The 12,694-nt window shown below is 35.2% G+C and overlaps 1 protein-coding gene across 3 annotated transcripts; it reads left to right on the top strand.

The window, feature by feature from the left end:
* The first annotated feature begins 2,438 nt into the window (after positions 1–2,438).
* Positions 2,439–8,664, top strand: LOC123312526 (heterochromatin protein 1-like). 3 transcript variants are annotated; one of them, XM_044896987.1, is made up of 3 exons: positions 2,439–2,562; positions 2,737–3,043; positions 7,759–8,664. In XM_044896987.1, exons 2-3 carry the CDS (start codon positions 2,741–2,743, stop codon positions 8,458–8,460), a joined length of 1,005 nt encoding a protein of 334 aa, XP_044752922.1. In that variant the 5' UTR covers positions 2,439–2,562; positions 2,737–2,740; the 3' UTR covers positions 8,461–8,664. The 3 variants fall into 3 exon arrangements, with proteins under 3 accessions (XP_044752922.1, XP_044752923.1, XP_044752921.1); XM_044896988.1 differs by having other exon boundaries at positions 2,454–2,560; positions 2,733–3,043; XM_044896986.1 differs by lacking the exon at positions 2,439–2,562 and adding an exon at positions 2,657–2,679.
* Positions 8,665–12,694: the final 4,030 nt, after the last annotated feature.

Raw genomic sequence — 12,694 nt, 5'->3', positions numbered from 1 at the left:
AAGTCAATTGCTGTATTTGAGCGCCCATTGTTGCTCAAACTTCCGTTTTTTAAATAATTTGCAGTCTGCTCGTTGATTACCTTGTGACGAACGACATTTTTAGTTTTGTTGTCAGGAACAAGAATAACCAAAGCAGATAGTCGACACATGAACAAGCAACATACAACTAGCCATGAGAAAAACACGAGATTCAGACCACAAACAGAGGTTTTCAACAACAAAATTTCTATGAAGGCATGTCTAGAAACGCTTTGTCGAAGTGTTAAGTTGTTTGAAAGATGACTGCTTGATTATGGATTTATTAAATTTTTCCAGAGTGGGACACTGATGAAGATATGAATTTTGGCAGGTATTTTTCAAATACGCACCATACCCCCATAGCTCTGTAGCTATGGGGCAGGAGTAAAAAATTGGGTTCTAGGTGCGTCTGTATTTCGAAAATACTAATGTAAAAATTCATTTGTTTTTCTCTGTCCCACTTTGAAAAAATTGAATAAATCCATAATCATTCAGGCATGAGGCATGACTCATAACAAACCCTTCGTCTTATTTTAAGGTTCTGACCATATATCCAAATTTATTCCCATTGGTCCTGATGGGACCCCCTTTATATGAATGCTAATGTCGATATCTCCATTAAATTGACCTCGTTATAGTCATTATATTCAAACACATCAAATCTTCAAAATTCCATTACTTACTTGAGGATTAAACCTCAGAAGATTTTGTGAAAACTTGTGATAATTCAGGAACCAAAAATCTCAGATAATTTCAGACTCAGTGAGCTTGACAGATGTTTCGCTGGCAAACTAACAACAAAGAGTTATTACTCTTTGCTAACTTGGAAAAAAATAACTTGTGCTGGTGAGTACCCCAACCCTGATTCAATAATAATAAAATTCGATTGAAAATACATAATTAAAGAAGTACACAAAATCTGAGTTTTCGCTCTTAAGTGTAACTGCCTTCATCTGTTGTCATTTTATAATTATTCTGAGTATATAGTGAGATAAGAAAATACTAGGTACCCTTTCAATAAGCGGTTCAAATTGAAGTGCTGATTAAGTGTTATTTCTTGAATTTGGAACAATATGATGGGAAAGCTATCTACTCATTCTCATTCGATGAAAATTTTATAAGATTCATTTTCATACAATCATTACTTTCTTAGGATATATACAGAGTGGGCAAAATTCGTTGTCTACTGAGAGGATCTCGAGAACTATAGCAGCTAGAAGAAAACGGATGACACATTCTCGAGCTCATTTTCGGAGAAACAAAGAGTGGTGAAAATCGCAGCCTGCTACGATACTTCGTTTTTGAGTTTGACAATTTCGTAAAATTCTCATAACTTTTTTGTCTTTGAAGTTACTAATCTGAAACTTGAACCTTCTACAGGCACTTTTTTACGTAGAATCCACTAATGAGCTTACATTATTTTTTCATAATGAAGAATGATCACGCCTAAACGGGGATGAGGCAATGAATAAAATAATAGGGATAAATTCAGATGCATACCACTTGTCGATATTAATATCATTTCGAATCATTAGGTGAACTTTCATTTTTTTTAAATGCAAACTTTTATTGAATTTGCTATTTTTGAATTGGAAAAAAATCTTTCGTCAGTAGATTCTACGTATGAAAGTGCCTTAGAAGGTTCAACTTTCAGATCTATAATTTCAAAGACAAAGAAGTTATGAGAACTTTTCGGAATCGTCAAAATCACAATTTTTGTTTATAACTCGAAATCTAAAAATGAAAGGCCGATTCTGTTTTTGGATTTGGATTAGTCATGAAAAAAGAGCTCGAGAATGAGTCATCCGTTTTCTTCTAGCTGCTATAGTTCTCGAGATCCCCTCAGTAGACAACGAATTTTGCCCACCCTGTACAGTGTACATAAAGTAATGTAACTTTCTAATATTTCATTATCTGTTAGGTTTACAAGAAAAAATGTCCAATGAAAGTTTTTTTCAATAATTCAGGCTATCTGCATAAGTAGATTAGAAGTATACAGGGTGCACCGTTATTTCAAAATAACTTATAAATATGTTTTTAAATGGAACACCCAGTATATTTTCAAAATTTTTCATAATCTATTGAATTACAAATAATATCGTGAAGACCACATAATTCTAACCTTGTTTAATCAAGGATTATCGAAAAATAATTTACGCGAACGTTTTTATTACCAAAATAATTGAGTCAAATCAAATTTTTTATTCTCAAGCATTCATTTTTAGCGCCAAATACAGTTCATAAAAAAGAACAGACTCCTAACCTGATAATAGTATTCTGTGCTCATAACCATGCCATCCTATGGTCAAAAAGTCAAAACAATACTAATTTTTACGGATGAAATTATATTTCAAAAGTTTTTGAATTGTACTTCCAACAGTACGAATCCTTTTTTATATTTATCATCAGCCTGAAACTGACGGATTTATCAACCACAGAGAAAATCAAGAAGATGTAATGTCATAATTCTGCGCGGCGCGCGCCATTGTTCATCTGGTGGCGCTGCAGATAGTTTTTAGAGAAGCGGCTGTGTTGTTTTATAAGGTAAATATATTATATATTTTAATTTCGAGTTTTAAGTTTTTAGTATAAGTATTTGTGTTAATCAGAAAGACGTTTTCCCGAACTTTCACATAAGTTAAATATCGTCTGCATGCCTCAGTAATGTGAACTAAATCAATGGCGGCAAAAATTCAACGGTATTCTTTTTATTTTCAGAAAAATGGCAAAAAAGAGGGTAGAAAAAAGTGATAGCGAGGAGGAAGAATATTCAGTAGAAAAAATTATCGACCGAAGAGTTGTGAATGGTAAAGTGGAATATTTCTTGAAATGGAAAGGTTATGATGAATCTGATAATACCTGGGAGCCTGAAGACAATTTAGACTGTCCTGAATTAATAGCTGCTTTCGAAAAAAATCGTAAAGCTAAAGGTAAAGTGGAAGATGATACCTCTAAAGACAAGAAAAGGAGGCGAAGCAATTCTGAATCCTCGGATAAGTCGGATGAGACTGAGAATAAAAAAAAGGTGAGGATTAGTTTGTCTCACACAAGATTTCAGATCATGTACCATAATTCGAAAAACTCCGGTCAATCCATAGTTGCACTCATTATGATGACATCCTGTTAATTTGCTGGTAACACTTGAATATTGGTGCTTCTCTGATATATTATTTCATGTTCCACTATATTAACTCATTTAGAGGTGAAAGTTGTGTTAATGAAAAATCCATATAAAATTTCGTGGCTATTTTCATCACTATTTTTCTATCCTTTTCCCTCTAGGTTTCTATTTTCATTTACTGTTTGTGTTTTTCTTCGTTTTATTCACCTCATCTGGAGTATTTTCATACTGTTCTGTGTTTGTATGCATGCTCTTTTCTAACCCATAACCCCATAGTGGGTTTCGGTAGAGGAGGAAGAAGATGTATGTCCTCAAATGTTTGTTGTAATATGGCTTTGTTGAATCTCTATATGTTAAGTCTTATCTCTCATGGTTTTCTACAGTGCCTTGACATTTTATCTGCTCTTCAATACCTTTCAGAAAGTTTAACCTCAAAGTATTGTGTTTTGATCTCAATATACTGAATTTTCGGATGTTTGCAATTCTCTTCATATTTTCTGACTTTTCGAATTGACACTAGATGATGTGAAATGATCATCATCCTATCCAATAAATTCTTCAATTTGTCTTTTTCCTAAGACATTAAATCAATTAAATATTATATATGCTAACAATTTTCCATTGTTTATCCACAATATGAATAATTTGACTCAGAAAAGAAATAGATCTTTTCAAAATATTAGCGAATTCCATTGGTAGGACTAGTGCTGCACTAGATCACAGAACATAAAAAATATAGATTAGGATATTTTGTAATTACTCATTTGCATTTGTTTTTTAATTTGCACCCAATGCACAACACTTTGACAGATAGAATTCTCTAGAATACTGAATTCTATTAGTAGAACTAGCCTTGGATATTTTTGAATGATTGTAGTGACATCAAAATATGCACTCAATGTACACCAGTTCTGTCAATGGGAATTGGCTGTAAGTAAACAGTCAGATATGAAAAATTTTGTGACATGGATTGCCATCATTAGATTCTAATAATTTTTGTAAACCTAAGATGATAGTACTGATGTCAGTTTAACAATGGTGGAACAGATCAAGAAGATTCTATATCATATTCAAACCGACAATATTTTCTGTGTACTTTTCTTATTAAATCATGTAGGCCGTAGGACATTATGCTGACTCTGACATGACCACACACAAGCTAAAATTTCACTTTGCAAGTGTTAGTCTAGTTCATGTTTATGTGATTTTCAGTGGTTTCAATAAATTTATATAAGTATCTCAGAAAAAGGAACAGCCGTGTTCAGCATTTGAATGAATCAATGAGAATGTGGCAGGAAAATTGAGATTTTATTTGGAATTATGATACCTGGAAGTCTGCTGAATTATTTTTGAGCATTGAATCATTCTAAATTATGACACGCTTACATAATTTTGCTACTTCTGGCATAGCTGTATAAAATAGATTAAATATCGAAGTATTCAGGGTCACTCGGGTGTTTCCTCACTGAAGGCGCGTTTTTTAATTCACCAATATGGTGTGGTGGAAGAGCGATGGTCCACCAATTCGTTTTTATAGTATAATAGTGGAACTGGTGGGCACACCATTTTCGTTTTTTAATTCAACAGTTTGTAACCAAGTTTTGTAATTTCCATCGGCTGGAAAGGTTGATGAGATTGGTGGATCGAGTATTAGTTAGTTTATGTTTATGATCGCAGCACGATTGCAGATCCACAAAAACAAGTTTAAGTATTTTGGCTTGTCCCCTACTCAACCCTAACCCTATATACATAAGGTCATGAGTAATGCTTCAGCAGCCTTCCAACATGAGATGTGATAGGATTAAAATGAAGTTCTTTAATATCTCTTCACCATTAGACCTTGAAAATTTGAAATGGTATTGGAAATCCATATCGTTGTATCCAGAAACTATAGTTTCGAAATAATTTGTAATTTAAGGACTGGTTGCTCAGTTCAGAATTAAGCCGAGATTTAAGTTGATCCTGTGCTACAATAGACCGTTGGTCGCGGTGGCAGGTTTGGGTTAGTCCGTCCAACACACCCAGCAATCAGTAATCAATCAGTAAGTTGATCCTAGATTAACCTGACAGAATTGGACAGAAATGTCAAAATTAATCTAGGATCAACTTTAATCCCGAACTGAGCAACTGGGCTGGTGTTTTCCTGATATATCATATAATCTTAAAATTAGCTCATCTTCGGATGAATGTGACTCGAATGAAGAACTAATAATATTAACGAAAACATTTCTAATCGCAACAAAAAATGTATATTAAAATAATAGAAGTTAATTTTGATTTTAATCTCAAACTGCCAATGTCAGTTGTTTTTTGTTTCCACCACATTACCACTAAGTCGTTTTTACATTACTGGTGGAAATGAGGTGAATCTCACGAAAAATTACAATTTCGGTCCACCATATTCCACCTCAACCACACCAATCTGGTGAATTAAAAAACGCCCCCGATACGTCATACTACCGCGCATTGACGTGTATCTATCATAAAATTTGGCTACTGTATTGGTAATGATTCAGGGAGCGGTCCATATGAATGTTCGATAATTTATCAGTTGTAATAAAATTATTCTTGCACTGGGCGATTGCATTTCTACAGTCCTCTTCTTTCTCATGGCAATCCCTACGTTCGGACTTGAATTTTCGTAATCTGTATATGTATTTAAATTCTTACTGATCGTAGTGTTTCTCCTTATCTCTACTTTCATACGTTATTTCGATAGTCTCTCTGTCGTTCTCAGTTTGTTCTAACTCACTGCTAGGCACAGAAGTGATCGACTGACTTTGTGCAGAGAACGGCTTAACTGGGACCTTGAATGAAATAATATCTTTAAAGCTGAACCGGTGCTGTATCTTCAGAGTTGTATACAGTTCTGCACATGCAAGTGTGAGTGGTGAAAGACGAGATCAACCTCAAAGTAAAAATGGGTAACGCCGCAATTTTTCGTGTGCTGACACATTGGTCAGCGGACGAAACAGTTGCGCAACTGTTACCAAACGCTAGCGTAAACGTTCGGTGACATATGCGCTACATTCTCAACACGTTCTGGAGCGGACGCCACTTTTGGGAGCGGATTTGATTTGTGCTAGGTAGCGGTAGCGGAAAGGAGCGAAAGTTGGACTTGAACTGAGTAGGTAGTTGTTATTTAGTGTGGAAGATGCACGAGCTTGAGTTTGTTGAGGAAAATGAAATGAAAATTGATGGAAGGTAATAAAGAAGGATGTTAAATAAGTTATAGGAAATATACTAGAGCAACAAAGTAATTCGTTAGAATTCTAGGTTATGTTTTTCACAAAAAAAAACTGACTTAACCAGCACAAGGTTAACGAAACTTAAAAAATCCGTTTGTTTACGTCTTTCCTACAGACTTCTCAACTAATCAGCTGATAGTGACAGCTCGTTGGACTGCCTTATCCTATCTCGGCTTGCCAGCGAACGTTCAACATGTTCCCGACCGCTACCGCTACCGATGGGTAGCAGAAGCGTATTTAATAGCGTCCGGGTCCGTGGATTGTTGGTTGAAGTGTCGGCTTAGTATACCGCAAGGTACTGAGTTCAATCTCGGGCAAGAGAAGAAATTTTATAATCGATACGGGTACGGGCCATCTTTCACTCTTCGAGTCGAATCAACAGTGCTATGCCTAAAGTGGCGCAAGGACACAGAACACAACTAGTTCTTCGAATTCGTACAAGCTCACCAAGCTTTTGAGGGGTACTTCGGTACTTACTGAGAATCAGGATAACATGATATGATATGATTCGAATCATTATGTCGTTTTATATTCACCGCTGTTTCAGAATAATCTATTTTCAGCACCGGTTCGGGTTTCAGCACAATAGCGCAATATCGCACTGTGCTACTCATGCCTACCTCAATGTTTTGTGGAAGGTATTGTGTGCACCACACCTGTCGAAATTATGGTATGAAGGTCGCCTTTTCTATATCAGAGGCAACATGACCCGCGGGCGTTACACCCAGGAGGTCGTGCAACCACATGTTCTGTCGGATGTCGGACGCTGTGCAACCCACTTTTCCAACAAGATAATACACGACCATATTAAGTTGATTTGTGTCTTTTTTTACTGTAATAATCTTTATTACCTTCAAACACAAACAAACGGTGGGAATGCCTACAAAATTAGAATTCTTTCAAGGGTGATTATCAACCATAATTATATCTATCTTAAAGTATGATTTTGGTTGTGCGTCGGACGCATGCAGTTGCTACAGAATGTGACTCCTGCTTCGCAGTTGCACATGAGCTGTATATGCGACAGTCACTGCCACTGCACAGTCGATACCATACCTTTACATAAAATACATACTTATCTCAGAGATAAACAATTTTAAATTCATATAAGATAGTTGGAGATGTGTATTACGTAATCTAGTCATTCTGGTCAATTCCTTTATGAAATCACTTCTAGCGGTTCATGAATTTTGTGTATTAATGCTTATCTCTGTTTAACCAGCTATCTCAGTTGTACTCTTTCTTCATTCGCCTCCTAGACCAAGCATTTTTGTTTGAAACTTTTGAAAGAAATTGTGTTTCGTTTTTTGATGATTTTATTCCCTTGCTGTTGTCAAGATTTTCCTCACATTCGTGTAATTTATTTTGCAGAATGATAAAAAGAAACGTTCTGATTCAGCTCCAGAATCTGACGATGAAGGGAAAAAGAAAACAAAAAAGAACAAAACGGAATCCGATGCAGAAGATGATGGAAAAAAGAAAACTAAGAAAAATAAAGCAGATTCTGATTCAGAAGAGGAAAAAAAAGCCAAGAAATCAAGAAGAACCAAATCTGAAATTGAATCTGAAACGGACAAGAAGTCAAGAAAGACTGAATCAAAAAAAGATGACGATTCAGCTAAAAAAAGAAGTAAAAATACCAAAAGTGAGAAAGATGATAAGAAGAAGGTTCTGACAGACTCTGATTCTTCAGAAGATGAAAAAACAAATAGAAAAAGGACTAAGAAGACTGACTTGAGAAAAGTAAGCATAAAAGTAGTAGAACAATCAGATTCTTCTGATGATGAAAAGGAGAAGGCAAAAAAATCAGATGAAAAAACCAAGAAGTCTGACAGCAAAAAAAATGACAGGTCTAACAATAAAGAAAAAGAAAAAACAGGATTTGATAAAGGCTTGGAAGCGGAGAAGATCATTGGAGCTTCAGATACTACCGGACAACTTATGTTCCTCATCAAATTTAAAGATTCTGATGACACAGATCTGGTCCCTGCAAAAATAGCTAATGTTAAATGCCCCCAAGTTGTTATTCAATTCTACGAAGAAAGATTGGCTTGGCATTCGCCTGATGATTGAATCAATATTGAATGCCACTCAATTAGATTTAATGGACATTTTTTTATTCTGTTCGTTTGTTGATAAGTTTTGAAACTTATATTCATGATTTTTTAATGATGGATTTATATTTTTTTAAGCATTTGATTATTATGTTTTGAGTTTCCTCTGTATTGAACTTAGATTTCATGTGAAACTTAGAAATAAACAGTAATATTTAATTTACATTAATTCGTTCTTTTAAATACTAGAAGCCCGGTATCATGAGAAAATATTTTGATATGGTGCATTGTAATAATAGACATAGAGAATGAACTGAGCAATACCCGCATGAATGTATGTAGTCTCTGGAAAGAGAAAAAGCAACAAGACTACCAGCTTCTGCCTCTTTTCTGTGGACATGAGTGGTGACCAATCATGATTCTAGAAAAAGACAACTACCAGCCGCACGTTGGGTTATTTCTTTCACATTTTTCTGTCATATTCACTTTACAGTTGATTAGGGAATGCTCACTCCATTCTTTGTTTATGGTTGCAATATAATCTTAAACATTTTTGTATCAGGGGAAATTTATGTATGATAATGGGTGATTTTTGGTAACTATCGACTCTGAACAACAAAAATTTGATTTGAAGGATTTTTGTGGGAACGAGTGGAGAGGAATTCAATTTTGGCTTCTTGCCTACTGAGCTCAAGTATTTCTATACTCTGTAGAACCGAAGAAGAACAAGAGATTCTTTGACCTTGAGGGGATAAAAAAGAACCCCTTCTGGGTTATGTATCGTTTAATTATGCAGAGAACAATTGAAGCACTTACAAATCAAGAATAGAAGGATAATGATTCATTAATAGTCTGATTCTTTATTCTAAAGCTATATTCACAATCAATTCACGGGCCGAAGTGCACTTCGGCACGGAAGCTTAGCAGATGGCGTTCTCCGTTACCTTTCACAATGAAATTCAAGACAAAATTTCTTGCAAGTTGCAAACTATCACTTCGGCAAGGAATTTCGTGCCGGCTATAGATGATGCTGATGCTTATGTTTTGATCAGTTACATTTTTGATTCATTTGAGTATTTGGTTCCAAGATTATTGCGAATGGTAAATTTCGTGCCGAAGTGCACTTCGGCCCGCGAATTGATTGTGAATGCAGCTTAATGGTGAAGTTGGATAACAAAAACACTTAGGTGACTTAGGTTCATAAACAGTGGCGTAGCTAGGTAGTCAAGGGCCCTGGTGCAAAAAAAGGTGGGAGCCCCCTAATAAATTATTTTGTTTTTATCTAGTCGAAATATGATTACTTCAATGCAAAGCCACTTTATCATAATGTCTTGTATGAACCCGACACGAGTGTCTTTCGTGAGAATAGTTCTACAATTATTGAGGAAAATACTTGAATGAATACCATTTTCCAAAATGACTCTTCTTTACGAATTTCATCTTCAATTTCCTTATCAATAGTATAATTTTTTTTAGAAACTAATTTATATTTAGGAGTTGAAAAGTAGTATGATGGCCTCATAGCCCCCACATCAAGAATTTGACGTTTTTCATCCGAACTCCCACGTCGTTCACATTTTCGAAAAATGATGATGTAGACAACACCCTCTCTTTTACCTATGGCATGCTGACATCGTCATCTGCACTATCGGCAGCGGTATTTTCATCGGAAAAACTTTTCCAAATTTTCTTCATCACTATCAATATCAATAGAAATATTGGGGTCATTACTACTTGTACTTGTAGAAGGCTCGATTTTGAGTAATTTTTGTTTACTACTCAAATATGATGCGGATTTAGGGGGGGGGGGGGGGGGCACGGAGGCACGGAAGAAAAGAGTAGGGTTAAGGAGATGAACTTGAAGTTCACTTGATCATTTCTCACAGTTACCGTTGATTTTTTGCTCGTCTGCCCGTGATGCCTCCCCCAGAAAAATATCCTGGATCCGCCCTTGATATGAAGCGAAAAAATTCTTATATAATGTCCAAACTGTTGGGAAAAAAGGATCTAAGGATCCAAAAAACCATTTCAGTAATTCCAAAATTTTAATCAATCTCTAAAACAAGAACTGATATTGACAGTGGCGGATTATCACAGAAGCGCACTAAGCGCGCGCTTAGGGCCCCCAACTAAAAATGGGCCCCCCGGCTTTACGAAAAATATCCGTTTCCGTCGGACCAAAAAAAAAAAGTTGTCAGAATTTCATTACAGATCATAAGAATTGCACTCCAACCGACCGTGCTTTCTTATCCGTTTGGGGCCTGCAACTATAGGGGCCCCCGGCTCTCCGAAAAATACCCGTTTTCATGGGAAAAATTTTTTTATCGTAATTTTATTACAAACATCAAAAATTGCACCACACCCGACCACACGTGTTTTCTTATTCGTTTTGACGACGCTGTTCCAATCCTACATCTGGCAATTTTTACCAATCATTCACATTACAATTTCGAGCCCAACTTTCTCCCTCATATTTTATGATATCTATTCCCAGAAAAAATAGGGGTTGTTTTTATGTCTGACAAGAGTGTAGTCCCTAATTGCAGACCTATGGAATTCGCTTCGCCAACTATCGGGGTGAACGCTCAGAAGAAAGATTGTGCTTCGGCCTACAAATTCATGCGAACTTTTTCCCATATTTTTTAACATTTTTGAGTGCTGAAAAGCGAAGAAAACGGAGACAAACGAGGGGAGCAATGTGCAAAACAGAAAAATTTCTTATCTTCATTTTTAGTGCCTACTGAATCTAACTCTGTTTCAAAACAGGGAAATGAAAATTTGAACCCAGGAAGTAGCAAAACGCAGATGAAGGAGAAGAAAGAGGAAAATGAAAATTCCGTACGTGACACCTCCAGCACGACTATTGTTGTCTATAAAGTGAGGGTATCAATTAATGAACCAAATAATACAACCTTTTCTCATGACATAGCTTCATGGCCGGTAGAAAACACTGATAAAATGATTGAAAATCATATAAACCCTATAATATCGAGGATATTTCGAAAATAAAAACTGACAAATACTGGGAGAAACAGGATTTATCGAAGGCAGTTACAAGAAGCAGATTTTTACACAGTGAAAATCAATGGTTCGAATAAAAGACGAGAATGGTCCTTTTGCAATTGAGTGTAATAAGTGATCCACGAAACCTATGGCCAAAAGAGAAGCGATTTTTTATTTCATTAAAATTGAATAAAAAAAATATTCCATTCATTTTATTGTGGTCGTTTTTATGAATTTTTCAATTTTGTTCAGTAGTTTTAGGTTTTTTTTTTCTGTAGAATAAAATAGTTGTATTAGTTTCTATATCTTCTAAATATTTTCCATCATTCAAATATGTTTATTTATTTTCTTATTAATTTTATCCCGACCCTTTATTTTTGTTCGTATTGAAATAAAGATATAAGTAAAAAGTAGCTTTATAGACAATTGAAAAAAAAAGCCCTCGGTATGTATTTACATAAGATATGTCTGCGTCCTACATGGTATTCTTAGTAGGGGCCCCAGATTTGTCTTGCGCTTAGGGCCCCCAGTTAGGTTAATCCGCCACTGGATATTGAGCTTCATCAAAAATAGTAAATACCTGCTTATAACCAGAAAACACAATCCTCGCACAACGATGGATTTTTGACTTAAAGCGATTTACAATGCTGCGGAAAAATTATGAAAAAATTATAAAAAACTTGCTGGGCTGAAAAAAAGCCAATAATGAGTAGAGTAATTTCAAAGCACTTTCAGCAAATCGAAATAAGAAACAAAATAATACATTCCTTAGCAAAAAGGAATACACAGCCCCGAAGCACCAAAGTAGCAGAATTTTTTGTAGAATTTGAAACTGTTCACGACGAGAGAGTTGAAAAAATAATTGATCAGCATAATATTTTTCTTCCGATTTTGAAGCTTATTTAACAATTTACAAATAACCAAATTGCCTACTAAAGGCATGTAAATAGAAAATAAATGTGCAGTTCAATCTGGGTTGGCAAGGGCAGAGCGGGCGGTAACGATGACAACAGATGTTCTTTATTTTACCCAGTAATACCAGAGGCAAAAATGTACCTGATATGATAAGGCACAAAAGAACTGAAATCTCCGTAGCGTAGTAATTTTTAATGAATTCAATGTATGTGAATAAATTTCTAGTGAAATAATCAATTGAAATAGATACTCATTATAATTTGTTCATATAATTGTGGACAGAAAAAAAATTAATTCAAAAAATTCTCTATGAAATGTTTTTAAAAAATTTCAAA

Source organism: Coccinella septempunctata, chromosome 4 (assembly GCF_907165205.1).
Source record: "Coccinella septempunctata chromosome 4, icCocSept1.1, whole genome shotgun sequence".
Taxonomy (NCBI): domain Eukaryota; kingdom Metazoa; phylum Arthropoda; class Insecta; order Coleoptera; family Coccinellidae; genus Coccinella; species Coccinella septempunctata.
Note: the sequence above shows the minus strand (reverse complement) of the source record. Positions and strands in the feature narration are given on the sequence as shown.